Genomic DNA, 15,867 nt, shown 5'->3' with positions numbered 1-15,867 from the left:
TTCATATTTATTACAAAATGCTCAAATTCTTTTTGGAAATAGGCCTATGAATTTAAAAAATAATCTATCAGCACTTATATCTTATTTCCAGTATTTAGTAAAATGATGGATAGACAGATGAAAGGAAGAGGAGAAGAAGGCTTGTTTTATTGAGAATATGACGTATGCAAATTGAGTTACATTTAATGGTTTTATTAAAAAGCTATCTATCCATAAATCAACTGAAAATTGGCTACAGTTAGAAAATGCATAAAGAGTTACAGCTACCTCGTGCTAGATCTGGTTACTTTGGCATTCTCAGTATTCATGGAAAGTGCCTTCCACTGTGCAGTTTTGGCCATTTCATCTGATATGTTAACAACTGAGGGATCGACACTGAAGAACAAATATACTTTTTGGTTAGTATTCAGTACTTGCAAAAGCATTAATATTGTCACTCTTAACTATATAATATTTGTCTTCATCAGCTTCGCATTGAGAAAACTCTTTGTCATGCACTTAAACCAAGGTCTAGGAAAACATCAGGATTCTACAGTTCTGTTATAAAGGTCTCATGGGCAATTGCATCTTTCTGTATAATTAAAACTAGGAGTAAGATTAATTAGATTGGCAATGATGTCCAAAGATGATCATCTTGGCTATAAGTGTTTTATTGAAATAACCTAAAAGAATACATTAATGTGCTTATAAATAAAAAAATACAAACTCAAATCAATTAGAAGACTTTTATAACTGGCACAAATTTCAATCTCATCAACTGAAGATCCAAAGTATAAAAGGAAAAGCTAAGATTATGATTTTTTTTAAAAAAACTAGTTTTTAATAGCTTTTTTTTTTTTTAATAGCTTTTAAAAATAATTTAAAAGAATGATGGAAAAGGCAACACTTCAAAAGTAGAAACAGAGCTCTGAAAACATCTGAACAGATAACACAAAAACAGGCTTATAAATATCACTTTTAGCTGGCATTCACATTTTTGGTGTCACAGTGTTATTCTATCCACTTTATCAAAATCAAAAGAACAAAATACTGTCCTTTCATTGTAAGGAATAAATGTAATCATTCCCTGTATCTAAAAAATATTTCAAAATTCCTTCAAGACCCCAAATCCAATGATGATATCCATAAGTAATTTTGGCCTCAACCTGGTCACAGTCACAAGTAATATGAAAAGTACTATAAAGTTAACAGAAATATATTTGCAAGTTCTTTTTCTTCACTAAAAGAGTAATATTGCATGCACAAAAGTGACAGATACAAATGTCAAATTAGGCTTTATGTTCAAAATGTGACGGCAGCTACATGATAAATGGCAGTCATTGTAGAAAGTGCTACCTTTGTTCACAATGTCGTTTAAATCCAAATGTCATTTAAAATAGAAGACTGTAAAGAAATGTGACATGGTAACTGAAGAATCTCTAGGAAAAGGTGCTTTACCAAGTCAATTTTTTTCAAAGTGCACAAAATCTGAATACCCAAATTCACAATGGCAGACACAACCAACTTGAAACTACCTACCCTGCATAAATGTTTCTGTGTCTGGTTGCCAATTTCAAACTGGAGAGAGACATTCCTGAAGCACTTTCTAGCTTCAAATGTCCGCTTCTAAGAACTTTCCCATTAGTAGCAATTAAGATCTTTTCTAAAAGACATTGCATCTTTGTTTTTCCCCAAAATAAAATGAGATAGGAATGAAAATCTGTCTACATTAAATCAATTACTTTCTTATTTTATGGAGTTTTACAGCTTCCAAATGTTTTTCTATATTATCTCATTTCATTATCATGGCAAGCAATCCAACACTAATTAAGATTTTAAATTATGACAGATCAACAGGTCAGCCAATTGCTGGCATTCCAAATATTCAAATTTTAAGCGAAGCAGCATTTATCTTGGCCTATGTCATCACTTAAAAAGACAAAAGTAACATACAAATAATCATTCTTTTGGTTAAACATCAGACAATGTTAGTATACATTCCACTTAAATTTGCCAAGGCTCATGTATAATCATACTGAGGAAGTAATAATGCAGGACCTATAGAAACTAAATGGTGAATAATCTTTAGAAATTGATGCATCACTAATAACCATCAGTTCCTATACTCAAGTACAACAAAGTTAATAAAGTAATTTGCTTAGCAAACATGTATAGAATCCAGCAAAGCAGAGCACTATAGTTGTGTATATTAATATGTCTATACTTGGCATTTAACTTAAAGTATTTAAGAAATATTTGAGGAAAAATCATGAAAGGTGACACAGAGTAATACCAATGATGAAAATTAATAGTTAAAAGTATAAAGGAATATTACATGATGAATTCATTTATCAAACTAGGAAGACCTCTGCAAAAACTAAAAAAATTAAACATGAAAAAAATTTGAAGTTAATAAATACCAACAAACCATTAACTGGTTTCCATTAACTGGTCAGGGAAGGAAGCTATATACATTCTCAAACTGACTTTTCTACTATCAACAGCTAATCAGAAATGGCTAATACATGCATAAATGTTTTTATTTTTTAATACTACAAAAAAGTACACAGATGGAGTTTAAAGACAGAATTAACTGCTGTCTTTAGTTCTTAAATTTACATGTAAATCACCAAAGTCCTACATAATAAACTATATATGGAACTCCAGTTTTTCATAATATGAGCCCTCACTGCCAATAGTCAAGTCACATCTTTGAATTCCAGGGCCTCTAAACATAATCACAATTTGGAAGGTGATCAGAAAATGAGTTACAAAGTTAATTTTCCAGCACACACTGATGCAGGCCTAATAAAAAGGACAAAGCCATACTACTGAGAGAATGTGAATATTCTGAGACTTGTGTACTGTACTGATTTTAAACTTCATTAAAACAGAAGGAGTGCGGGCAGCCCAGGTGGCTCAGCGGTTTAGTGCCGCCTTCAGCCCAGGGCCTGATCCTGGAGACCCGGGATCGAGTCCCACGTCGGGCTCCCTGCATGGAGCCTGCTTCTCCCTCTGCCTGTGTCTCTGCCATTCTCTCTCTCTCTGTGTCACTCATGAATAAATAAAATTTTTTTTTAAGTATTAAAAATAGGAGTGATGCAAGACAAATAACTCTTGTGTGCTTGGCATGGAAGTTGGTTTGAGGTTCTGGTCCAAGTCCAGTCTTTTCTTCACTCCTGCCTATAACCTGTGAGGGGACTTCCTTTTCAATTTCATGAAGACCCTCTTTAGTTGACTTTATGCCAGATGCTGGTTTTGTCATTATTTTTAAAAATAGAAAAAAAAAAAAAAATAGAGATCACTACTTTAACAAAGTATCACATGGCTTACTCATGTACTTCATGTGCATACAAAATACATTTTATAAGATACAGTTTCATCTCACCTGTATTTTAGGGCCTTAACTGGTATTTGTAAGAGACTTCCCCCTTCAAATGGAAGGTGCACAGTATCGTCATCAGCTTGAAGCATTCGTTCAGCTTCCTTCAGAGCACATACACAAAAAAATTACTTTTCCCAGAATATTTCCAGGAGGACCAATTAATATATAACATCTTCAAGAATTAGAAACCCAAACTGACAATATATTTAAGCACATTTGCCTTGATTGAAAAATTCTTTTTATTATTAAAAACACATACTGGTAGCACAAAAGAAAACGACTAAATTTTAAATGGTTATAAGTTTCATTTCTTTAAGTTAATCATTAATACTGTTTTAAAATCAATTTAGCTACATACATTTTTACCAATTATTAGTATATAATAAGATAAAATTTTGTGAAATCTGATGGCTTTCATTACAACATAATATAAGCAAAGCCTCCTTTGGAAAGGGCAGAATTTCTCAATCTCAGCAATACTGACGTTTAGGGCCAAACAACTCTTTGTGGTTAAGAGGCAGTCCTGTAGGATGTTTAATAGCACCCTAGACCTCTACCCACTGGATGCCCATCCAATTGTGACAATAAAAAATGTCTCAAACCCTGAAATATCAACCCTGAGAAGAAATGTTATCCCAGGTGGAGAACAACTTATATTGGAGATATGACCCCAAATCATGACATCATAATTACTGGGGACACGGTAGGATGGACTGGGAGAGCATTTACATTCTTCTTTCTTATCCCTAGAAATCCCACTATTTATAGATGGCAATATGCCCATCTTTTAAAAAAGTAATCATTTAAAAAAAATGAAGCCAGGGCTAAATTTCCCAGCAATCCTTGAAGTTCCAGGCAGCCACGAGAAGCAAGTGGAACTTACTGGATGACATTTCTGGAAAGATTCCTTAAAAACAGGATAGTAGAGGAGAGCCCATTTTGCTTTCTTAGCCCTCCTGCCACCTCTACTCTAACATGAGAGCTCAAGCTCAGCATCCATTTTGATCTATAAGGTGATTCTGAGAATCAAAACCATGTGTTGAGGTGAGAGGACAGCAACACAGGAGCCCCAGACCACTCTGTCGAGCCATCACATCAATCACTTTCCCTTCTCATGACTTCTACAAGAAGTTTCTGCAGAAACTCTTATGTTTCAGTCTCCTTTACTTTTGTTTTCTATTGTATACACTGAACCTTATTCTAACATAATACAGAAAATAATAAACAGGTAATTTTAACCTCAGTATTTTATAAATAAATTGCATCCTATTTGGAAATTCACCAAAAGCTCAGAAACATTTACATGTTTAATATAGTTTTAAAGGAAACAAAAATCTTTTAAAAATTTTGGAAACTCAATTCAAACTAGTATTCCAATTAGCATCCTAATTTAAGAGTCATATTTTTTCTTAAAAAGTAAACAGAAAACCAGTATTTTAGCATAAATCAGCACTAACTAATCAGTCCAAACTATGAAAAAAAATACCAACAAGGCTTAATTAAACTTAATTGTCTGTAAAGCTTTAATAAGTGCATTTTCATAAATACTAATATAATAAGGTATAAATTATGTTGCTTTCTCTCAAAAATTAGGGGGAAAATTAATTTTGAGATCTCTATTTAAATAGGACCACAATATTTAAATATGTGTATCTTTTTCTTATCTCTGATTTTCTAGCAATATTATTAATGGGAAAATGAGTAGGGCACTAAAATCAATAAAATCATCTACAGCATATGTTCAATGTCTACTTTTCCTTCTTACTGAGGAATAGCATTGAGCTGGTTATTTACAAAAAATTAAATTCAGAATAAAATATTCATGTATATCTTTGTATACAAATCAACTAATGGTACATAATACTGCATATTAAGTCTAGGTTTAATAGTACTTTTTGCAAAAAGATATTTAAAGTCATTTTTGTCATTATATATATATCAAGGTTATTAAAATGCTGTTAAAATATACACTAAAATGTGTCTAGGTTTTTAAGGTTTTATTTCATAAAAATAAGGTTCTTAGGAGTTTTAAAGGAGCTGATTCATGTAAAGTGACCACAAAAGTGCCTGCTACTTGGTACAAAATATTAAATAATAAGTGAAAACTGTAAATTTAAAATTCTGGTCTTTTTACCTCTTTCTCTTTTTTCTTTTTGTCATCTTCTTTCTTTTTCTTACTTTCTGGCATGAGGTCATCAAGCCAACTAAGTTCTCTCTTTGTGAAACACAGATCCATGAGTTTGCGTACAAAGACTAATGCAAGAACCTTAAAAAAGTGGGGGAGAAACTATTAAGTAACATCTAAAAATAAAGCCAGGGCTAAAAATTATATCATTTAAAGAGAGAAAAAATATCAAATCATAAATAACAAAAAAGTACTTCATATATTTTATTTAAAAATCACTTCAAAAAAATAAATAAAAATCACTTCAGGGGCCTCTGGGTTGTGCAGCTGATTAAGCATATAACTCTTGGTTTCAGCTCAGGTCATGATCTCAGGATCATGAGATCAAGCCTCACCTCAGGCTCCACGTTCAGCAAGGAGTATGTTAAAGTCTCTCTCTGCCCCACCCTTGCTCTCTCTCTCAAATAAATTTTTTTTAAAAAAATCACTTAATACATCATCTTATTTCAAAGGAACTGAGTCACCTATTTATCTTTCAAGCTTCCTGTTCAAAGAGAACATGTCAAGGAAATGGCATTCTTAACCTCTTGCTGTAAAAATCCCTGTTCTCTGCATAAAATTATAAAGCAGATTAAGCATGGTATCTTCACAGTAAAACAAAACTATTAATTTTTATGATGACTTTAAAATATATACATCATATAGGCAGATATAGTTTTTTTTTGGGGGGGGGGGAGTTCCTTTGAGGGGGAAAGGAGTGGGCAGAGAGAGAATCTTAAGCAGGCTCCATTGATGGGTCCGGCACAGAGACCAATATGAGGCTCAATCTCATGACCTGCCTCGGTTGAAATAAAGAGTAGCACACTTAACCAACTAAGATACCCAGGCGCCCCTAAGTAGATATAATTTCTAAAATCTCTTAAGCAATGGACTAGAGAACCCATTTGCCAGTATAAGGTTTAAACTTTCCAATTATGTATGTGAAAAAGATATACCATTATTTTAACTTGTTTTCCTTTAACTGCTACTAAGGTTGAAGATGTTTTCAAATGTTCATTGGTCGTTTGGGTTTCTCCTGTTCTTACCATTTTCCTTATTACTATCTTTTGCCTGGCTTTTCGGATGTCTTTTATGACTTTTATTCATGAATTTTTAAGAGCTCTGTGTAGTTCAGATAGACGCATTTTATCTGCCTTACATGTTATACTTTCTCCCAGTTCACAATCTGACTTTACTATGTTCACATAAAACATTTAATTATCATGTGGTTAAATATATCTATCTATCTTTTACAGTTGGGTTTCCCTATCTCTTTTGAAAAGTTACCCTCAATCACTGGACTATATAAATGTTTTTCAAAATTTTCTTCTACATTTTAACATTTAAATCTTCAATTCATTTATGATTATTTTCTGAAGATGGTATAGGTGAAGGAAGCAACCGTAGCTCCCATACACAGTCAAATCTTCTAAGACTATATACTAAATTTTCCCACACAGATGAATTATCACCTTTAATGAAATGACTCGCTTATGATATTCAAGTGGTTAGGTTCTCATATATTCTGATAAATTTTGGACTCAGTGTATTTTTCTGATTTGTCTATTCCCCTGACAATTCCATTCTGTGTTACTGCACTGACTTGACAGCAGTTTTTAAATATTTAGTTATCAACAGCATGGTACCAGCATAGAAACAATCAAGTCCCTCACCCCAGACTCAGCCAGGAATACTTACTTATCTTTGTTTTTATTCCTTTGGTATTCACTTACCTTTATTCTTTCATTAATAAACAATTTACATATAATAAAATAGAAAAATAGCACATATATAGTCTGACACTCTTGACAAATGTACATATTCATGGAACCCACACCCAAATAAGACATAGAACATTTCTACCATCCATGTTATCTATGACTCTGACATTAATTTTTCTCTATGAGCTTTAAAATTATCTAGTTCACACTGACAACAATCCTCCCCACATACACACAAGCACAAATGCAAATAAAACTCATAAAATTCATACTTGGAAGGGACATGCTTACAATATACTACGTATGCAAAACAAAGAACATAATTTATCTTCCTATTTGTTCGGGTCTTAATTTTATGTACTTCCACATTATTACAGAATGAACTGTGTCCCTCAAGAAAGATGACTGAAATCTTAACCTCCAGTACCTGAGAATATGACCTTATTTGGCAATAGGGTTGTTGGAGATATAATTAAGATAAGGTCACAGTGGAGTAGGGGGAGTTCCTAATACAATATGTCCAGTGTCCTCATAAAATGGTCATAAAGACACAGTGATACACAGAATACCACATGAGAAGGTAGCAGTTTGTGGAGTTATACAGTTGCAACACAATGCCAAAGATTTTCAGCAAACCACCAGAAGCTAGGAAGAGGCAAAAAGAGTTTCCTTACATGTTTCAGAGGGAGCATGGCCCCATATACACCTTAATTTCAAACTTCTAGCATCCAGAGCTACCATATCACGGATTTCTTTTGATAAGCCAATGAGTTTTCTTGTAACCACCCACTCTAACAAAATTCTTAATTCAATTAGAGTTTGTCTTTTTTTTGTTTGAGTCACTTGAGTGAATAAGCAAATAATCACATTATCTACAAATAATGTTATCTCTTCCTTATAGCAAATATTGTATTATTCTTATATCACAGTTAGAACCTTCAATTCCCACCAAATAACAATAATAGTACACACTTCCCTATATCAGAACTCATTTACAAATTTGTATTCACAATGACTGCAATTTTGTAAGTCTTTTTATCTTTAATTATGTTGGTAATTCTTGCTTGCTATATCACAGTCTATTTAATCATGATATGTTATAGAAACACTGTAAATTTACTTGTTAATATCCTAAGATTTTTTTGAACTTCTATTAGTACGTGAGAAGTCAGCATCATTCTTTTGTACAAGTTTATTAGGCTTTGGTATTAAGATCTAGCTAGTGTTTCATGAGATAAAAAGTGCAGATGTTTCCATCTTTTCCTTTGGTCTAGAATAATTTAAGAAGTACTGGAATTAACTGTTCTTTAACATTCAGCGGTGCCTGTGATCCAAGGGCAGATCTCTGGCCATTTTTCCAGTCCCTGTGTACAACTGAGTTATACAATCCATAGATTTTATGTTTCTCTTTGGGTTAATTCCTGGAAATGCATAGATAGAATGGAAATAATCCATTTCCTCTAGATCAGTGGCAGGCAAACCACAGCCTTTGGGTTAAATCTGGTATTATCTGTTTTGTATGGCCTATGACCTAAGAACAGCATTTAAAGATGAACATTTGCAGTTGATCTGATGATAGGGAACACTAACTTTGAACCACCTTATGAATATAACTTTAGGTATAGCTTACAGACTTTGTTAAAAATTCTCTGCTGCAATACCTACAATGTTTTTTAAATTTAGTTTTCTACTTAGGATTATTTCAGAATTTAATGTCTAAATACTTTATACTTTTTTAGTGCTTTTCATTATTCATTTGTAATTTAATTTATTTGTATTCAGGAAATATTACCCACATAATTTTTATGATTTTTTAATTTTTTAAGATTTTCTTTGTGGCCAAGTATATAACCAGTGGTTACATGGAATTTACAAAAGGATGAGTATTCTCTGTTTGCAAAATACAATATTCTGTGATAATTTGGTGAATGATACTATCTTACTAATATCATCTAAAATCTTATTATTTTTTAACTTCTAGATCTCTTAATTTCTGAGCAAGATGTATTGAAGCATTCTATTAAAGACATATGTTGCTCTAGGTGCTTTGCTCTTTTACATCTGGCTATCATCTTTGTTCCATAAACGTCCTAAACTCTAAAGTTGTTGAAAAATACAAAACAGCATTCTATAGTCCAAGGACTAAAAAACAAAAATGGAGAAAATAACAAGCGAATTCAGTTTCTAAAGCAACTGGTTTAATAGTTGCAAAAGGGCCAATTCACATTTCAAAACACCTAAGGTGCTTAAAATAGACTATTCCCCTTCTCAAATATAAATATTACTAATACATTACTATATTATACTACGGAGATGAACGTTAGTAAAATACTGTCGAAACACACAGGAGTGTTACTAATTAGTGACAAAGTCTGAAAAAAATAAAAAAGCCTTACCATCATGGGGAAAACTACTGCGGCAGCTGAAGCTTTTATCACCCACAAAAGAACCAGACAAGTGAGCTGAATGACTGTGAAAATATGGACCTTCCAGAGAGGCACGTAACGAAGATATATCAGATCGGGCTGATGCTTAGCAGGCATTCCAAATAATTTTATACGGTCAAAAAACTGTGTATTGAACGGAAAACAAAACAAAGCAAGAAAGTTTTCAATAAAGTATCATTTATGCTACTGAAGGACTTAAACTATAATTTCTTGATATGTTCTGATACTATAGTAGAATATTTCAGTACAGAACATCTGGACCCAAGGAGGTGGCAAAAATCAAGGCAATCATTGTAAATTAATGCAATTAACCTAATCAGAAAACTCACACCAAAATGTCTTAATTTGGAGGATTCACATTTTTATAGATTTTTTTTTTATTATTCATGATAGTCACAGAGAGAGAGAGAGGCAGCGACACAGGCAGAGGGAGAAGCAGGCTCCATGCACCGGGAGCCCGACGTGGGATTCGATCCCGGGTCTCCAGGATCGCGCCCTGGGCCAAAGGCAGGCGCCAAACCGCTGCGCCACCCAGGGATCCCGAGGATTCACATTTTTAGATGAATTTATCTACTCTAATCAACTCAAGTCATTTACTTCGACTTTTTCTTCTAATATGTACAATAAAAGAGCAACAATTTCCAAGGTTCTTTCCCACTCTAACATTATCAATTCTATAAATAGTCTAAAGTACAATTATTAATTTTTCACCCAATGAAAAGGAAACTATGAACAAATTCCTTGGTCTTTTTGAACTTTAGTTTCCTCATTTATAAACCAGGAGTAAAAACTCACAAAACTGTAAAATAAAATTTTCAAAGAAAAAAAAAATTGAGTTAGTGAGATCATTTCTTGACAAGTAGAGGGGAGATCCAGGACTACTAAAAAAAACAAAGATGCTATCTCCTGAGAAGTCTTGCCAGCACTAGCTGGCAATGTTAGACAATAAATACACTTTGCATGATAGGAGGTGGCCACATGGTGTTAAAAGTGCTTTATGAGCCAAATTTTTTTTAAAAGATTTTATTTTTTTATTTATTCATGAGAGACACAGAGCAAGAGAGAGGCAGGGACAGGCAGAGGGAGAAGCAGGCCCCACGCAGGGAGCCCGACGCGGGACTCGATCCCGGGTCTCCAGGATCCCACCCTGGGCTGCAGGCGGCGCTAAACCGCTGCACCACCACGTCTACCCTGAGCCAAATGTTTTACACGAAGATCTTAGTACATTTTATCAGACTATTTTCCAGAAGTATTATAAATAAGACAAACAGAGTAGGGATTCTAGCCTTGGCTCTGTTGTGTACTTGGTTAAGAACCATCATAATTCCCTCTATTTCTGTTTCCTAGTTGACAAAATTAGCATTTCTTCCTTTCCTGGTTAACAATGCTATTTTGAGAAGCACAGAAAATAATTTGTGTCCTAGGCTTTATGAACTATATTGCACTGCACAGATGGCAAGTACTAACTATTCTGGTCCTCAGCATCCCTCCTCTTTTTTTTTTTTTTAAATTTTTATTTATTTATGATAGTCACACACACACACACACACAGAGAGAGAGAGAGAGAGAGAGAGAGAGAGAGAGAGAGGCAGAGACACAGGCAGAGGGAGAAGCAGGCTCCATGCAGGGAACCCGACGTGGGACTCAATCCCGGGTCTCCAGGATCAGGCCCTAGGCTGAAGGCAGCGCTAAACCACTGAGCCATCCTGGCTGTCCCTCTACTAGTCTTTACCAATAGTTACAGGGCCTTTCATTGGCTTTGATTAAAAATAGGTGAACATCATAACAGTTCATGATCCCATTCTTGAGGGAAAAATGTGTAGTAAGCCACAATCACATGCAAAATGTGGAATTAAAGTTACCAGCTAACCTGCCCCCAGAATATCAGAGTTGAGGATACATCACTACATCATAAAAACACTCTGCAAATTTAAATTATGTTTAAATTTTTCTACAAAATCATTAACTACTTAAGACTTGCCTGGATTCCTTTTAATGAGGAAACTCCCATATAAAGGAAAACACCATACAGGACAGGCATTGGAATAAACTGTAAGTAAAAGGGACACAGTTAGAACCCATGCTACTAATACACTTTCACAGCAATAAGATATACAAAAACATAGTGAGTACCTATGGAGATAGAATTAAAAGATATTTCAGTGATGAGACCTAACTTTTCTATAAATAAGAAATATGCTAGTAAACATAGCCTTCTTGAAAAACTGTTTATCTTCTACAAGTTTCTTCCTGAAACAGGAGTGTGTTCAGGGGTTAAGAGCATGAGCACTATAGTCAGACTCCTTGGTTTAAAAAGCCAGTTAGCTTCTTCTTGAGCCTTGACCTCTCTATGCTGTAATTTCTGTAACAGACTGCATGAAGATGAAAGGATTTCAAATACTAAAATACTTGGAAAAAGCACATGGTGTATATTGATGACTCATAAAGTATTAGCCAGGAATTAAATAAAAACAATAAAATAATTTTTTAAAACATTTACCATTATTATTATCACAATATAATAACTATTATACAATAGTACCATTTCCTGATATAATAATTGAACTCCATCCCCAAAACAAAGTCCTTATTACTTTGACAGTTAGAGGGCCTAACTGCCTACCTGCTATGCCTAGGCATCCTACAGGAAAGCCATTAACAGGCTCCATCCATCTACTCAAAAACCACAAGCAGCACTCTAAGATGGAGATTTATAAAGAAAAAAGACCTAACAGCTACAGAGAAAAATCACATTCACTCTCTACTGAACAGCCAAGTATGTCCTTCCTAAGAAACCTAAGAGGAAGAGAAGAAAACCAAAAGAAATCAAATAAATATCCTCAGGAAATTTCAGGAGAATATTTTATCCATAAGGCAACTTCAGAATGCTAGGAAAAATAAATAATCGGAGTGAAAAAGGCTTCTGGAAATTTGAAGATATAATTATCAAAATAATTAAAATTAATTCTGTAATAAGATTTTGATGAGACTAAAGAGATCAATCTAAGGAAAACAGGAAATTTTCAATAACAGCGAGGGCACAGGACAGAAATGTGAGAATATATCCAGAAGGTCTAATATCTGTTGACCTGAAGTGGAAGAAATATCTAACAGAGAGAAGAGAAAATAAACCCTGGCAGAAAATTCCCATAGTCAAAGGGCACAGGTTTCCAGAGAATAATGGCCCATAGCAAGAGTGGTAGGGTACATGAAAGTCCCTATCCATCTATCCACCTGAATGTCCCAGTGAAATTTCAGAACACCAGGAGTAAACAGGGAATTTTGGTAGCTTCTAGAAAGGAAAAAAAAAATATGCCTCTGAAGTTATAAAAGCCAAATAGATATCAGTCATATTATTAGGACCATTGGTCTATAGGAAACAATGACTTTAAGACTCAAATAAAAATAATTTTGAACACTGAAACATGTATCTAACTATATTAATCAAATGTGAGAGTAACTTTAAACATGAAAGAACTCTGAAAGTTTACCACTCATGGGACTACATATGAAAAAATTACTCTAGGAATTCCTTCATCAATTAAAAAAAAAAAAAAAAAAGGATGTAAGAAAAAGTGGAAACGGTATATGCAACTGTCTTTTTTTTTTTTTTTTTTTTTGTAAGTGAAATAGATGCTAAGAAAATTTATTGTGTCCTAAGGCTTGGGCAGTTACTCTTCAAGTAGCAACAGGAGCTTAGTGAAATAGGGTATATTTCTACCTCCACACAGGGAGAGATCAGACTGCTTAGTCCTCAGTGAACACATAAGTATCATCAAAATGCTGATTATGTGTTCCCAGAGGGTTTATATTTTTATAATTTAACCTACAGAAAAAGCATAGACAGTTTAATTATAATTACAGCATAAAGTGTAAATGTTGGTAACCATTACAATAAAATTAAAAACACAGTAAACCAAAGGCAGGAGATGGAAGGAAGACTGGGTGTGGACACTTAATTATGCTAAATCTTCATAAAACATCCAACCTTACATGATAGGTTCCCAAGCTTTTTAGTCTTAGAACACCTATATGTTCTTCAAAGGTAAACTGAGGACACGCTCTCCAAATACTTTTGCTTTTGTGGATTCCCAGAGATTGTCCTTAGACTAAATTTTGAGAATCACTGTTTTAGGTAGAGATTCAATGTAAAAATAATAATGGAAAAAATAAAACTATAAAAGTATGTAAAAGTATAATGGTTGTAACCACCAATATAACTTAAAAATAATGAAATTAAAAAGAGTTTACCTCTAGAGAGTTCCTTTTGGAAAGTAAGGGAAAATGGGAAGACTAACTTTTCATTTTAGGGATTTCTGGATGTTCTATTTGAATTTTTTTTGCCTCTATGACATCAATACTTAAAAAATTTTAAAGGCAACCTTCCTTAATAGGAGACAATATCCCCATAAGAGTGCACTAAATCTTTCTCCTCTTTTGCCAGGTACTTCTAACGATACACTCACCACTATGGAGTAATTACCTGTTAACCTATATCCTTCACTAACCAGACTGCCAAGTTCTGAAAAGCAAACTATAATGTGTCCTATTTGTTTTCCCTAGTCTTGTTAACATAGTAAATACTCAACAAATACTTGAATTAGTCAGTTGTTAGAAAGTTCATGAAATGTAGGCCAAAGAATTCTAGTATTTAATCTTTTAAGTTAATATAGTAACATACATACACCTCCAAGATTTTTCCCTAATTTATAAATGTACACAATTCTTTACCTAATAATGTTCTTTGCAATAAAAATAACTAAAACACTAAAGGGAAAAATGGAGTTGTGCTCCTCCATAATGAACAGAAAATTTCAGACTAGATATTTACCAACATTTGCTATTGTTGCATTTTTTAATCCCTAGATTCATTAGTAAATATCTAGTAAAAACCAGATGTAACTAAAAGATACTTAACATAAAGTGTAATTTCTTGCATGCTTTATTTATAATATTAGCTGTTTTTATTATAATGAGCACTACTACCTTTACTTCATGTAGTTTATCAGAAAGAACACATTTGTTTACTTAGTAGCAATATTATTTTCACTTTTTGGTCAAATAACTATGTCAATCATATTTCAATATTACTCCCTTTAAGATGCCTATAAAATCCTCTGGATATATTTTTCTTTTAGATCATAAATAAGCCATGGATTAACTCCTTTCAAAACTCTATAGTCATTAATAATATCCTTTTACAATGTTTCTAAAGTGGAAACATCTAACACTAAAATGCCCACTATACTAAACACCATATACCAAAATACTATTTTCCAAGTAAATTCCAGGAAATATGAAACTAATTTTAGATATTTCAATGTTTTATTTTCATACAACCAAGTATAAATTTTATGACAAAAATTTTTTTTAAATATTGCAGTAAAGAGATTTTACCTTTAGTACTGAAGTCATGAACACAGACAGGCCCATTAGAATAAAAATCATTAGCCCTGTAACTCGCTGTTCACGAATTCCCAAAAACTTGGGTTGTTCCCCTGGAGCAGAACATTCAGATTCAACTTTTAAGCTGTTGACATGACTTATTGATAACACCGTTGCAGCCACAAACCATGGAAGTCCCATGATAGAGCAAACTCCCAACATAACACCAACCATGAGCAAATCAAGGTGATAGCCAGCTCCTTTCTGAAAAGTAAAGTGAACATAAACATTTGTAAATCTAAACTGTTCTTTTAGGTTGTAACACTATACAACTTTATAAACAGAGAAGAAATTAATTTTCATCTCCCATGTTTTAATGTTCCAGTCATTATGAAAACACCTCAAACTCTTAAGAAATTACAAAACCTGACACAAAATTTTAAAATTACCTTCAATTTGTGCTCCTTTCTGTTTATGATTACAGCTGTAATTTGTTGATCCATAAAGATGAGAATGGTACAAAGCAGAGCGGGAATAGCGGCTATTAATAAAGTCCACCAAGGATTTTCTCCCAATGGGCTTATGAACCAGCCCCTACTTGGATCAGTAGGCTGTTAAAAAAATTAAAGATAAAAAAAAAAAAAGAAGTTTTCGTCTACTGAATAAAATTTCTGCAACATAGGCTGTCTATCCCAAGAAACGCAAAGGGAATAGAAAGAACTAGATTAAATCTTGGAATGTATAGTGAATTATCTGCAAAGATATCCCTTGATGAAGCTCCCTTGT

The 15,867-nt window shown here is 33.4% G+C and overlaps 1 protein-coding gene across 14 annotated transcripts in view; it reads right to left on the bottom strand.

Annotated features, from left to right (window-relative positions):
- The window catches only part of SLC4A7 (solute carrier family 4 member 7), a 108,052-nt gene that overhangs the window by 5,963 nt on the left and 86,222 nt on the right, over positions 1 to 15,867 (bottom strand). For 8 of the 14 annotated variants that reach the window (XM_041733990.1, XM_041733999.1, XM_041733993.1 and 5 more), the window contains 7 exons: positions 15,531 to 15,692; positions 15,094 to 15,345; positions 11,678 to 11,746; positions 9,646 to 9,819; positions 5,499 to 5,630; positions 3,368 to 3,465; positions 268 to 375 (listed from right to left, as the gene is read on the bottom strand). In XM_041733990.1, coding sequence (XP_041589924.1) covers positions 268 to 375; positions 3,368 to 3,465; positions 5,499 to 5,630; positions 9,646 to 9,819; positions 11,678 to 11,746; positions 15,094 to 15,345; positions 15,531 to 15,692 — 995 coding nt within the window. The remainder of the gene's footprint in view (positions 1 to 267; positions 376 to 3,367; positions 3,466 to 5,498; positions 5,631 to 9,645; positions 9,820 to 11,677; positions 11,747 to 15,093; positions 15,346 to 15,530; positions 15,693 to 15,867) is intronic. The other 6 variants (XM_041733994.1, XM_041734003.1, XM_041733997.1 and 3 more) reach the window with 1 other exon arrangement.

This window comes from Vulpes lagopus, chromosome 19 (genome assembly GCF_018345385.1).
Source record: "Vulpes lagopus strain Blue_001 chromosome 19, ASM1834538v1, whole genome shotgun sequence".
NCBI lineage: Eukaryota > Metazoa > Chordata > Mammalia > Carnivora > Canidae > Vulpes > Vulpes lagopus.
The sequence above is the reverse complement of the archived record's forward strand: the minus strand, read 5'-3'. Positions and strand labels throughout refer to the sequence as shown.